The following is a 14,390-nucleotide window of genomic DNA, read 5'->3' on the forward strand; positions in this document are numbered from 1 at the left end:
AGATGTACCATGTCCAACATGGGAGAACCTAGACGGAGTGATGAAGGCTGTCCAGACGGTTGTGGAGGGCCTGGTGACCTTCCTGCAGACTGCGGGCATGAGGAAACATGACTTCCTGACGCCATTCAATGCGCGCTATAAGACCAGCATGTGCCGGGACTTCCTGGAACGCAGGAACTGTCCCCGCGGCGCCAGCTGCACGTTTGCTCATTCTGAAGAGGAATTGGAGAAGTAAGAATATTCATATACAGTGATTTTTTATGCCCCCGAAGGAGGGTATATAGTGATTGGAATGTTCGTCCGTCCGTCTGTCTGTCACACTTTGCGTTAATGTTTCAAAAAATGCTAATAACTAATATGTTGCTTCAGATAGCAATTTCATATTTTGCATGCATGTGTATATGGACAAGGCCTTATCATGCGCACACAAAGTTTGGCCCCTGTGACCTTGACCTTGAACTTAGGGTCCGCGTTTAGGTTTTGAAATTTGCGTTTAAGTTTTAAAAAAAAGCTCATAACTTCTATCAAGCGTTTATAGGGGCCATTAGTCATCCTATGGTGACAGCTCTTGTTTTACCTGCAAGTACTGTGTCCTGGACTCACAAAAACCTCTGGGGATGCAAACTTTTGAATTATGTTAGTCCCCAAAATGCATTGAAATTTCTCAAAAAATAATATGGATTAATATTTGGACTCATTCTTTCAATATGGGGACTCATAAATTTGAAAGTTATCGAGTCTCAGGACTCAGATGAGAAAATTTGTAAAAATATCACTGCATATAAGACCGCATTCTAACAAAAAAACTGGCTTCATAATAGTTCTTTATGCATGTGCGTTAAGTGTCATTCCAGATAAGCCTGTGCAGTCAGACTGGATTTTTTGTTCATAAAATATTTCCTTTGAAAGAAAACTTATATAAAGGTGGAAAGAGTCGTCCCTGGTTAGCCTGTGTGGACTTCACAAATATTTAGCACTGTTTTCCCAGAGCGGATATCATATGCTTTGAATAAAATGTCTACTTTTATCATGTAGTTCCAGAGTTTGTACAGACTAGACAAATTTTGATCAATTTTGAGTAACTTGCAGTCTGTTCAGGTGATATGCTGTTTGCTGCTCATCAGTATCTTGGAAATGAAGCCTTTAAAACTTAAATTTAGTAAGACAGGTCTTTATTTAAATTTAACTTTCTCAGGGACTACAAATGTGTCAATACACTGCAACTCCGTTACATCGCGATCCGTTATATCGCGCTGTCCATTATATCGCGAGTGGGCTATGGCTTCCAAAAAATCCGGCAAGAATGATCACAAAAACACATTTTATTTTTTTTTAAATAAAAAAAAAATTCGTTGACAAGTTATAATCTGACAATATGCAAACAGCGATAACAACCCGTTCTGGCTAGTAATTGATCACCCGTTATTTCGCGCCTTATACTTGACACGTAGTGAGGTGTGAAAACAGACCGTAAGTGACAGTGTTGTTTTAACACGGATTGAGTTGTTTGCAGCACTTGAGTTATAAGTGTCTCATTCTCGATAATAATGTCAGTTTATTGGTATATAAAGTGCATTCTGTCTCTGTACACGAATTACTTACAAAAATGGCTACAAGCACTACCGTCACACGAAAACGTAAACAGTTCTCGATTACTGAGAAAATTGAGATAATTAATGAATTAATAATTAACACCTGAGGAACATTCTATACCGGGCGAAATCAGAAGCCCGGTCGTCATTGAAACGCACTGAATTGACTGACTACTTTTTTTGTGATCGAAATTGATGTTTTTGTTAATAAATGTATGTGTATGTTTTACGTAAATGTATTGATATGCATGTTGACAATGTTAATGCCATATATATGTACATATTCTTTATTGAATAATTCAACAAATGTCACGTCCGCCAAAATTTTGTTAGAACTGCGCATTCTTCTTGTGATGAATCTCGTTGTGTCTGTAAATATAAAATAAAAACAACTTTAAATTATATTGGTTTGTTTCCTGTTTCTTGCTTGAAACGGACCATCTGTAAGAGTAGATTCGAACGTTAGCACAAGTACACTTCATACGTCTTCATACGTATATTACGCTGATCGTACCTGAAAATAAAAATTAATAATGGCATTACAATTTCCACGGTAATCAAAACTTTAATTATGATATTACTTTTATACACAAATATTTTGTTGTTGTTGTACAAAAGTACATGTAAAATTGGTTTGCAATTATTACGATACAAAGATAAAGCAGCGCCGTACATAAAATGAAAACACCGATGAAATTTGACACATTAACTGCACATCAACTGCTTAACAACTAAGTCAGACATGTCTGGATTTATATCGCGCTCCGGATATATCGCGATCTTTGGACCCCGTCAATCGCGATATAATGGAACTGTAGTGTATACATATCTAAGTGGAAAAGGGTCAAAATACGTATCTAAGTGGTAAAGGGTCAAAATACGTATCTAAGTGGTAAAGGGTCAAAATAGGTATCTAAGTGGTAAAGGGTTGATTAAAATAACCACCATAAGGAGATAGTGTGTAACACCCGTCTCCCTGCCACAAAGGTCAAGGTCAAAGTCTCTTAGAAGTCATAGGCAATATTTGGACACAGAACCGCTTGTCTGGACTTTAGCTGCATCATTCATCATGCAATTTTAAAATAATTTACCACAAATGACAATCATGAAGAAAAAACATGGCGAATGTAACATTCCTCGCCATACTTCAATGATGAAGGTCAAACCTCAAGTTTCTAAGCCAAATTTTGTCGTAACACAACTGGTCTGGACTGACACTTTGTCTTTCATCATGCTATTTCAAAATCACTTACCACAAATGACCACCATGGGTAGTACCTCTGGACTTATTGTCCCCTACCGGTGAAACCGTAGGCGACTTATGGTTTGCACTCAGTCTGTCAGTCAGTCAGTCAGTCAGTCAGTCTGTTAGTCAGTCAGTCTGTCTGTCACACTTTTCTGGATCCTGCGATAACTTTAAAAGTTCTTCATATTTTTTCATGAAACTTAAAACTTTGATAGATGGCAATATGGAGATTATGCACGTCATTTAATTTTGCTCCTACGTCAAGAATTCTGGTTGCTATGGCAACAAATAAAAAAATTCTGACCATGGTGGAGTTTCACCGGTAGTGGACCATATTGCTTGGCAATCTCTTGTTCAAATGGGCTTGTGAATCAATACTGATTTGTAATTTGCTGTAGTGTATTGGATATGGTGTCTGCTTAGCAACCAGGCAGTCATGTGTTCGATCCCCACTGGGAATATTTTTTTAGATCTTCCCCATAGACACCCAGTACTGGTTCTTGTACCTGGAAATGGACTCCAGAGCGTTTCAAATAAGCCTTAATCTTTTGATGCAATTGAGCTAAAATAAAAAGGTTTAAACTAAAGTGATCAATACTGAGCAGGCTTCTGCTGGGGTTATACGTGTTAATTGCAGCATTTTGTTGAACTATTTTTATTAATCTTTCATATGTTAACACTGCCATTTCTGTTAAAATTATAAACACAGGTAGAAGTTAACAAAAATTGAAATTAATTAATACATTTTTTCCTATAACCTTACAGGTACATGTTACAATGCATGTTCTAGGTATAGACAGAAGAGTAAGCGTGCAGCTCGCACCTACAGTGGCACATACGGAGAGGACACCAGGTGCAGTATTGACATTATGTGAGCATACAAGTATTGACATTATGTGAGCCTGCAGTTATTGTCATTATGTGAGCCTACAATTATTGACATAATGTGAGCCTACAATTATTGATATAATGTGAGCCTACAATTATTGATATAATGTGAGCCTACAATTATTGATATAATGTGACCCTACAATTATTGACATTATGTGAGCTTACAATTATTGATATAATGTGAGCCTACAATTATTGATATAATGTGACCCTACAATTATTGACATTATGTGAGCTTACAATTATTGATATAATGTGAGTCTACAATTATTGATATAATGTGAGTCTACAATTATTGACAGTATGTAAGCCTTGTTATGCATGTTCATAAAGTGTCGTCCCATATAAGCATGTGCAGCCTGCACAGGCTAATCAGCGATGACACTGTGCGACTAAACTAAATTTTCATTAAAAATATACTTTCTTAAAAAAAACTAAAAGCAGAAAGTGTTGTCTCTAGTAAGCCTGTGCTGACTGCTTTGGCTAATCTGGGAGAACACTTTTAAGCACGTGCATTTAGCCCAGTTTTTTTTATGCCCCCCTTTAAAGAAGAGGGGGTATATTGCTTTGCTCAGGTCGGTCGGTCTGTCGGTCCGTCCACCAGGTGGTTGTCAGACGATAACTCAAGAAAGCTTGGGCCTAGGATCATGAAACTTCATAGGTACATTGATCATGACTTGCAGATGACCCCTATTGATTTTGAGGTCACTAGGTCAAAGGTCAAGGTCACGGTGACCCGAAATAGTAAAATGGTTTTTGGATGATAATTCAAGAACGCTTATGCCTAGGATCATGAAACTTGATAGGTAGATTGATCATGACTATCAGATGACCTCTATTGATTTTCAGGTCACTAGGTCAAAGGTCAAGGTCACGGTGACCCGAAATAGTAAAATGGTTTCCGGATGATAATTCAAGAACGCTTATGCGTAGGATCATGAAACTTGATAGGTAGATTGATCATGACTAGCAGATGACCCCTATTGATTTTCAGGTCACTAGGTCAAAGGTCAAGGTCACGGTGACCCAAAATAGTAAAATGGTTTCCGGATGATAACTCAAGAAAGCTTATGGCTAGGATCATGAAACTTCATAGGTACATTGATCATGACTCGCAGATGACCCCTATTGATTTTCAGGTCACTAGGTCAAAGGTAAAGGTCACAGTGACAAAAAACATATTTACAAAATGGCTGTCACTACAACTGAGAGCCCATATGGGGGCATGCATGTTTTACAAACAGCCCTTGTTCAGGAGGAAACTCAATGTTTAACAAACATGCAAGCGACCTGTTCACAGATACCAAAATTTGAAACAATAGCTTACATGTATATCAAGGACAAAAAAACACTACAGCCATACAAATGGACTATAAATACAATTTGTTCATGTGTAATTATGAGTTTAACTTAAAAGCAACATAATTACATTTTTGATTGATAGATTGATTTTTGAATTATGAATGGTCCTAATTATGGACCAATTGTGACACACACGGTACTTAATATGCATATTTTAAGAAGAAGGAAATTAATGAAGGAAAAGCAAACACTATTAGCTGACCTGAGCACAAGGTGCTCATGGTGAGCTTATGTGATTGCCTTTTGTCTGTCTTAAGTTGTGCATCATCAAGATTTGCATTTTTAACAGTCTATAGAGTCCACATTAATGATCTGATCTTCATGGAACTTGGTCAGAAGATTAGTTCTAATGGTTTCAGAAACATCTCAAAAAATCTTATTCATACGGTCAAATGTTTGTTTCCACACTAGTTATGACCATTTTCTTTTTGTGTTTAAACCATTCAAAGTCTGATGAGAGTATAATTAATATTCAGATTTATTTTTGTAATGATTAAGCAAAGTTGTACATACATTTCAGGGGTCAAGCTGATCTAGAGAGGTCCCACCATGTGTCCAGGGGAGGCTACCAGCATACAGGCATGCCCCTGCAGATCCCCCAGCAGATTCTGGTCCCCCCTGGGGACTCAGTACCCAGCATTGCCCCTCCCACAGGCCTGCCACACCCACCCAGCATGGAGGTCAGCTTACCACCTGGAACCGTTGTGCAGCCACATGGCAGTCTGGATCCTATAAGGAAGAACAGCATGGTAGCTATCAACACACAGAACCCTCAGACTGGTTATATAGCACCCATAGAGGATCCAGTCAAGGCGGATGTCGCTGCTGATGCTATGGCCACACATCAGATCAGGTTTGGTCCACCAAACGGAGACACAGCCATTTTACAGACAGGAAGTGTGGTCTCTCAAGGGAGAGAATCAATGCCATCCTCAGCACCAACCATACCTCAAGCCTATGTCCAACCTATGATGTCACAGAACCCTGCCCCTGTGGTCGCCACGCAGGTCCAGGGGGTCATGCAAGGAATGGTTGCTGGGCAACATGTTGCAGGTATTATGAATGCCCCAGAGGTGGGGGTGAATGTCCCAGGGGTGGCGGGAATGATGAATGGCCAAGGAATGGGAATGTTGCAGCCAGTACAGCAGGGTATGATGGGGCCTGGGCATCCACCCACAATGCAGGGAACCATGCAGCAGGGTATGATGGGGCCTGGACAGCCACCCACAATGCAGGGAACCATGCAGCAGGGTATGATGGGGCCTGGGCAGCCACCCACAATGCAGGGAACCATGCAGCAGGGTATGATGGGGCCTGGGCAGCCACCCACAATGCAGGGAATCATGCAGAACATGCCTGCAATGATGCCTCCATATGGCTTCCCATATGGACCAGGTCAGCAAATATATATTAATTGGATACTTTTGTTCCATTTTATAATTTGTTTTCTCATTTAAGATTAACCAAAAACAAATGTCTCAAATAAAACCTGTTGGGCGGTTGGTTCATCAGCTTTATGGTCTTTTCAGGTGCTGGAATGATGGGCCCCCGATTCCCCATGTACCCCATGATGTACGGGCAGTACCCCTACCCTTACATGCCCTACCCGTATCACCAAGGTTACATGGGCCAAGATGTTGGAAGAATGACCTTTGACCCCCACTATTACCCTCCCCTCAACCCCTTTGTGGATTCTTGGAAGCCCCCTACAAGTGCTGGTTGCCCGCCAGGTCCAGGAATGTGGCCGCCGTATCTGGGTCAGCAAGGTCACGAGGTCACAAGTGGGTGTGAGGTGTGCACGTTGCAGAAGGAGAAAGAAGAGAGGAAACGACAGGAAACAGAGGAGCAGTCAAGGCTGTGTGATAAACATGCACACTCGCACCAGCACAAGGTCTACAAGGTTGACACTACTGTTAGAAACAGCACTGAAACCACAGCAACTGTGAAAAGCAACAGCAACAACAACAAACGGGGTAACGATTCCGGAAAATCTGAGGTCATTAATAAACAGAACAGCTACAAAAACAATAATAATGACGAGACATCTGAAGAGAGTAATAATGTGTCAGTAGCCCAGGGAAAAGGCAAGCGAGAAGTCTCAACGTCGACTAAGGGTGCTGTGCAGCAGGTTGGCAACCCACCTCCGGAATGGAGCACCAATGATGATGAAGACCATGACGAGTTCACAACGGACAATGAGTTTGATTATGAGAGGAGCAGCCGTGAGTTTGAACAGGAGAGGGCGAAATCAAGGGAGGACCACAGGTGGGAAAAGGATAGCAAACATCCTGCCAGACAGGTTGCTGGCAGCAGGGACTTGAAAACTAAAGGCAGTGTAAGTTCAGATTGAATGTATTTTAGCAAGCCTTTAGCATAAGTGTTCTATACATGTGTGTGAAGTCTCATCCCTGATAATCATGTGCAGGCTTATCAAGGACAACACATCTAGGCTTTATGGCAATTTTTTTTTATAGGTGTCTTCTTAATTGAAATTCAGTTTACGTGGAAAGTGTACTGACTGATCTTGAGCTATGCTTGATACATATGCATTCAGCCCTACACTTGATACATATTAAGCCCTACACTTGATCCATAGGCATTAAGCCCTGTTTTCCCAGATTGCAGCTCATTTATTTAAAACAATGATCTAGGAAAACATAAAACTATATAAAGAGCAGGGATCATATTTTCCCGCAACATCAATCGGTCTGGATGTAAATGGGGGAAAAGTATCCTAAAATTTATATCCGAAATCATGACAAATTACGTTAAAATATATACCAATGATTTTGCCATTCATTAAGGTGGTTTAATAAATGTACAAGTAAAATTCCCTTAGGCATTTTTTTTAAACGGAACATACGAGTTTTCTCAACTGGTTTTATCATTTGCTATTTCATTGTTGTTTCGTGTGCTGTTTTTTCAGACTTTTTTTCATCGTTGTCACACGGACTCTAGATAAGATATACGCTTCGTAGTTGTCTATATTATTAATCTGTGTAAGTCTGTACCGATGTTTTAAATTGTTGTCGACTTGATAATAGCTTACAAACATGCACAGAACCAAACACTTGTTTTTTACTTCTATCTCAGATATTTTTTAATTTATTACAGTTTACAGTGATAACAATCGCAACATATTGTTTTGTATCACATGCACGTCAATTAACATGGAAGACCGATTACAATTAAACCAGTGGGCGCAGTCACCTTAGCAGACAAAACAGAGAAACTGCTATAACAATGATAACTATCAATAGACACACAATGACACAGATAATCGATCGATATGTACATCACAGGCCTTAAGGGGTGTTGCAGCAGTTTATTTATTCGAGGATTTATTTATAGCAACACCGATGATGCTATTATCACAACTCAATATGTTTGTTATCACAATCATCAGAAATGACCAAGTTGGTTCATAATATAATTGTCATTGGTTCGATCCCAGGTGGGGTCAACTTTTTTTATTACTTTCTTTTACTTTCTTTAATTCCATTCTTGTTTTATACTGGAGCTCTTTAGTCCTGTTGTTTACATTTATCAATTTAAAGCATTTAATCACTAACTTCAAAACATGCCGAAATCTGTGAACAAGTACATTTAAGTTATTAATGATTACGGTCGAGTTTGATACTGAATGGTATTATGTTTGTGATTAAATATTGTCTTTTATTAATGTCTTTTGGTTAGCTGTTGTTATCCCAGTTAAGATTTTAAACAATTTCTAATGTTTATGCATATTTCTCACAATATATGTACCGTTTCTTGGGTTTTGCCTTATGGCTGTATTTTATGAAATTTGACGTTGACGGTAGGGATAGTTAAAACAAAGAATCTCTGTTAAAGCAGGTATGTACGATTTTTTATATGTGTTAAATTGTAATATATTGATAAAATATGTTACAATAACACAAAATAGGCAAGAAAAATTATACATTAAAGCCGAATTTCATAAAATGTAGCAAAGATAAATAAGCGCCCCGAGCCGATAGTGACGTACATATTTTACTACAATAACCAAAGCATTCGTCTTTGTATTATAAACCGTTAAACTACGAGGGGTGTTGCAGAAGTTCGTGGATTTTCGCTATAACTTATTAGTTTGCTGGTAAAAGTCAATGAAATTTACATATTATACAAACCAATTATCACGGACTTTATATATAAGCTAAATATGCATGAATTTCATAAAGCGCGTTTGAAACGCGTTGCCATAGAGACCTCAGTAACGACATGCGGCGCACGCGTGTATTTTATTATAAGTATGAGCATTACGCAAATTTAAATTTGGTTTAAATGTCGTTGATAAACAGAATTTAAGGCAAATTTCACGTTACAGCGGCTAAGTCCTCCTTACAGCCTGGATTTGGCCCCTATGGACTTCCGCGTCTTCCCGGAAGTAAATCACAGTTGCGCGGTATTCGCTTTGCAAGTAAACAGGAACTTACAGTTGCAGCAAAGCGAATCGTGTTGTCTTTTGACGCTGACTGGTATACAGACACTTTTGACAAGTGGATTTCCCGACACATAAAGTGCATTTGCGTTGGAGGTGATTATGTGGAAAAGATTTGACAGTGGTACACTTCATAACGTCATTGACGTTGAACAGAAACGTTACACGTGCGTAGGTGTGCGCATTGTGCACATGTTAAAATCTCTGATATATATTTATTGTTTTATGTATTTCCATGATATTTGGGGAGTAGATTTGGAAAGGACGAAAAATTCTTTACATGCTATTTGTTTTTCCATTTATGTTACCAAATGAAAGTTATAGCGAAAATCCACGAACTTCTGGAACGCCCCTCATAAATTTAGATGCACATCATACATGTATGGTATACATGCTGGCGAATTCGGCTGTACAGCCGTTTTCAATTTCAGAATTAAATATCTGGCTTGTTTCGCATTTTTCAACACATGTTCTTCTTAACTTTTATTTGAATTTATATTGAAATATATATATAATAAGTTTTTTACACAGTTTATATAAATTCATAAATATTTGACAAAATCGTATATACCTGCTTTAAAAGTTTGGTGACCCCCTTTTTTTATTGGTGTTTTAAGATGACAATACGTAGATGAACATATTTAACAGTTTTGCAGAATTCTATTAGACACACACAAAAAAATCCATTTATGTGGTTACAATAGTAAAAAAATGACGTTTTTTGGTCGACATAAAAATGATATTTTTTTTTATTAATTTCTTGAAATTTCACTTGTGTACTCCATTTTATTGGTTGTGTGTGGTTTAATTAAATGGTATATGATTATCTTAGCTTATATAATATCTACATGTTGCCGATTTATGGTTATTAATTATTTTTACGCATTTAGAGATTTTTCAGTTTTATTGAAAAAGTACATGTTATATAATGGTGAATTAAATAAAAACAAGGCCGGTGACCCTATGTTTTTATTTCATTTTTCATATAGTATTTGTATATATATCTTAAATATACATTTTCCAAAATCTATTTGATGGAAAAAAAATCAGCAAAACTGCAGCAACACCCCTTAAGTCTCTTAAATTGTTTTGTGATTTTTTTCAGTTTGCACAATTTTCGACCACCCTCATTAATTTCAGACACGTCTTTAATCCGCTGTTCACAAGTTTTTGATTCTTGGTCTGACGTGCAATAAACTAGTCCTGACCGGTTTAGAGACTGCAGCAAATGGTTTATCACACCTAATCGAGATAAGAATGTCATTAGGGTGTGTTAGCATGAGCACTGTGTAATCGATTTCATGATATGGGAATTTTAGCAAACAGAATCGGACCGACTGTTTGGGATTTTCAACCGGTCTTTCATGACCCTGATCGGTCTACGACTGACAAAACGGAAAAAAATATGATCCCTGATAAAGAGGTGTATGATTGGAACAATAGCAGTGCTTTTTTCAATTATACAGCTCTACGATTGTAATGGTTTTCATATAAAAAATCTGATAAAAATAGCTACACATTTCTATCCAATTATCAGATTTGTATTCAGCTTTGATTACAAACTCTATTTTATCAATCTCATTGTACCAGCAGCAGTGACCGTATGTCTTGATTATTTATTTTTCTTCAGAAATCTCAGAACCTCCTGGCATACAGAAGTCAGCCCTTGCCCAAACTGCCTGAGTCAAATGCTAAACTCTATGTAAGTACCTCAGATTTTCCTGGCATACATGTCAAATGCTTAACTCTATGTAAGTTTTTCTGTAAGAAAGCATGTGTTCCTCATAAACAGAGGTCATATTTTATGGCAATATATAATGAATCATTTTAGATAATGCAAAATTAAGACATGCATTTGTTTATCATTTAAATTAAAATCACAAACTTCACCTGGGAATGCATTTTGGCCAGAAAGGTCAAGGTCAATTTTACTTAAAAGAGAAAACCTTCTTTCGGTCAATGGCTTTAGTTGTTTTAGAAATATTGGCTTAAATTTGTAAGTACAAATGTAGGTAGCTTACATGCAGACCTACTTTTGATTTGACAGTTCTTTACATTAAGATAAATAAATTGGTAAAACGTTTAAAACCTGACTGCCTGGCCTTGCCATATTTCTTTTTACTGTGTGCAGGGTAGTCGGATATTATTCAACAATTCTTTTCTGTAAAACTGAAGCCAGGTTGTCAACCAAGGACCTTTGTTGTTTCAGCGACAGTCACTGCACAGCCTGCACGAGAAGAGGAACTCTCTGATCCAGCAGCTGCAGCAGAATGACAAGGAGGCCACAGCTCAGAAGCAGAAACTGGAGGAGCTCAGCATGCCCAACCTGTTCAGGTGAGGGGAAATAACTCTGAATAGTATGCCCAACCTGTTCAGGTGAGGGGAAATAATTCTGAATAGTATGCCCAACCTGTTCAGGTGAGGGGAAATAATTCTGAATAGTGTGCCCAACCTGTTCAGGTGAGGGGAAATAACTCTGAATAGTATGCCCAACCTGTTCAGGTAAGGGGAAATAATTCTGAATAGTATGCCCAACCTGTTCAGGTGAGGGAAAATAATTCTGAATAGTGTGCCCAACCTGTTCAGGTGAGGGGAAATAACTCTGAATAGTATGCCCAACCTGTTCAGGTGAGGGGAAATAATTCTGAATAGTATGCCCAACCTGTTCAGGTGAGGGGAATAACTCTGAAAAGTATGCCCAACCTGTTCAGGTGAGGGGAAATAACACTGAATAGTGTGCCCAACCTGTTCAGGTGAGGGGAATTAACACTGAATAGTATGCCCAATCTGTTCAGGTGAGGGGAAATAACTCAGAATAGTATGCCCAACCTGTTCAGGTGAGGGGGAATAATTCTGTATAGTATGTTCAAACTTTTTCAGGTGAGGGGAAATAACTCAGAATAGTATGCCCAATCTGTTCATGTGAGGGGAAATAACTCTGAATAGTATACCCAATCTGTTCAGGTGAGGGGAATTACTCTTTATAGTACATGTATGCCCAATCTGTTCAGGTGAAGGGAATAACTCTTAATAGTATGCCCAATCTGTTCAGATGAAGAGAATAGAACCCGAATAGTATGCCTTTCCTGCTCAGATGGAGGAAATAACTCTTAATACATGTAGTATGCCCAATCTGTTCAGGTGAGGGGAATAACTCTTAATAGTATGCCCAACCTGTTCAGATGAGGGGAAATAACTCTTAATAGTATGCCCAATCTGTTCAGGTGAGGGGAATAACTCTTAATAGTATGCACAATCTGTTCAGGTGAGGGGAATAACTCTTAATAGTATGCACAATCTGTTCAGGTGAGGGGAATAACTCTTAATAGTATGCCCAATCTGTATAGGTGAGGGGAAACACTCTGAATAGTATGCCCAATCTGTTCAGGTAAGGGGAATAGCTCTTAATAGTATGTACAATCTGTTCAGGTGAGGGGAATAACTCTTAATAGTATGCACAATCTGTTAAGGTGAGGGGAATAACTCTTAATAGTATGCCCAATCTGTTCAGGTGAGGGGAATAACTCTTAATAGTATGCCCAATCTGTTCAGGTGAAGGGAATAACTCTTAATAGTATGCCCAATCTGTTCAGGTGAAGGGAATAACTCTTAATAGTATGCCTTCCTGTTCAGGTGGAGGAAATAACTCTTAATAGTATGCCCAATCTGTTCAGGTGAAGGGAAATGACTCAGACTAGTATGCCTTTCCTGTTCAGGTGGAGGAAATAACTCTTAATAGTATGCCAAATCTGTTCATGTGAAGGGAATAACTCTGAATAGTATGCCCAACCTGTTCAGGTGGAGGGAATAAGTCTTAATAGTATGCCCAATCTGTTCAGGTGAGGGGAATAACTCTGAATAGTATGCCCAACCTGTTCAGGTGGAGGGAATAAGTCTTAATAGTATGCCCAATCTGTTCAGGTTAGGGGAATAAATCTGAATAGTATGCCCATTCTGTTCAGGTGAGGGGAATAACTCTTAATAGTATGCCCAATCAGTTCAGGTGAAGGGAATCACTCTTAAAGGGGCTTTTTCGCAGATTTTGGCATGTTTTTAAGTTTGTCATAAAATGCCAGGGCCCTCAATCTATCAAATCTGCCGCCGAATTTCGGCGGCAGTCCTCCACCTGAAAAGTATATTTTTTTCCCACCAAAACTGATTTTTTCCCCTTTAGAAAATGAGGAAAAAAATCGCTGATTTATAGTTGAAAATTGACTCCAATATATCACTGTCCGTTATATTGCGTTGTCCAATATATCACAAATCGGCTATGGTTATGGCTCCCAAAAATGTGACGAGCATAATCCCCAAATAACATGTTTTAATCTGAGAATTTGCGGAGATAAAATCTGGTGCAAGCTAGTATTTTACCCTTTTTTCACCCACTTTAATTTTCTGTTTAATCCGAAATTCATAATCCAGTTTTGACCAGATTGTTTGGTTTCATTGTACATCACTGTAACACCTGTGAACTGCGATTAACAATAACTCCTCTTGCCAAACATCAGGTCATTTTGGGTGTTAACATTCTCTCTTGAAATTGCTTGAACTCCTGAAACGCACCAGTGCACACATGAAGGTGTATACAATTTTAACTGTAAATGTCACAAGTCAATACATGTACTGACCTATCTCAACAATCTTTGCGCGTTAGATACAGTGTAAACTACTTGCTTTTAATTGAGAGGCAAAGCTCCCTCAGTTTGTCAAAATGCACCATGCTTTCCATGAGGATAAGATGACGTCATTGTTGATGATTTTGTACATGGGGTCTAATTTGTGCATGCTTTCTTGAACAATAACTTGGCAATTGTTTTCGGATTACAAATTTAATTATACG

The 14,390-nt window shown here is 38.4% G+C and overlaps 1 protein-coding gene across 1 annotated transcript in view; it reads left to right on the forward strand.

Annotated features, from left to right (window-relative positions):
- LOC127852601 (uncharacterized) overlaps positions 1-14,390 on the forward strand; it is a 56,941-nt gene that overhangs the window by 7,240 nt on the left and 35,311 nt on the right. The window contains exons 7-12 of the mRNA XM_052386556.1: positions 3-231; positions 3,629-3,709; positions 5,612-6,486; positions 6,621-7,426; positions 11,181-11,252; positions 11,760-11,884. Coding sequence (XP_052242516.1) covers positions 3-231; positions 3,629-3,709; positions 5,612-6,486; positions 6,621-7,426; positions 11,181-11,252; positions 11,760-11,884 — 2,188 coding nt within the window. The remainder of the gene's footprint in view (positions 1-2; positions 232-3,628; positions 3,710-5,611; positions 6,487-6,620; positions 7,427-11,180; positions 11,253-11,759; positions 11,885-14,390) is intronic.

This window comes from Dreissena polymorpha, chromosome 1 (genome assembly GCF_020536995.1).
Source record: "Dreissena polymorpha isolate Duluth1 chromosome 1, UMN_Dpol_1.0, whole genome shotgun sequence".
Classification (NCBI taxonomy): Eukaryota; Metazoa; Mollusca; class Bivalvia; order Myida; family Dreissenidae; genus Dreissena; species Dreissena polymorpha.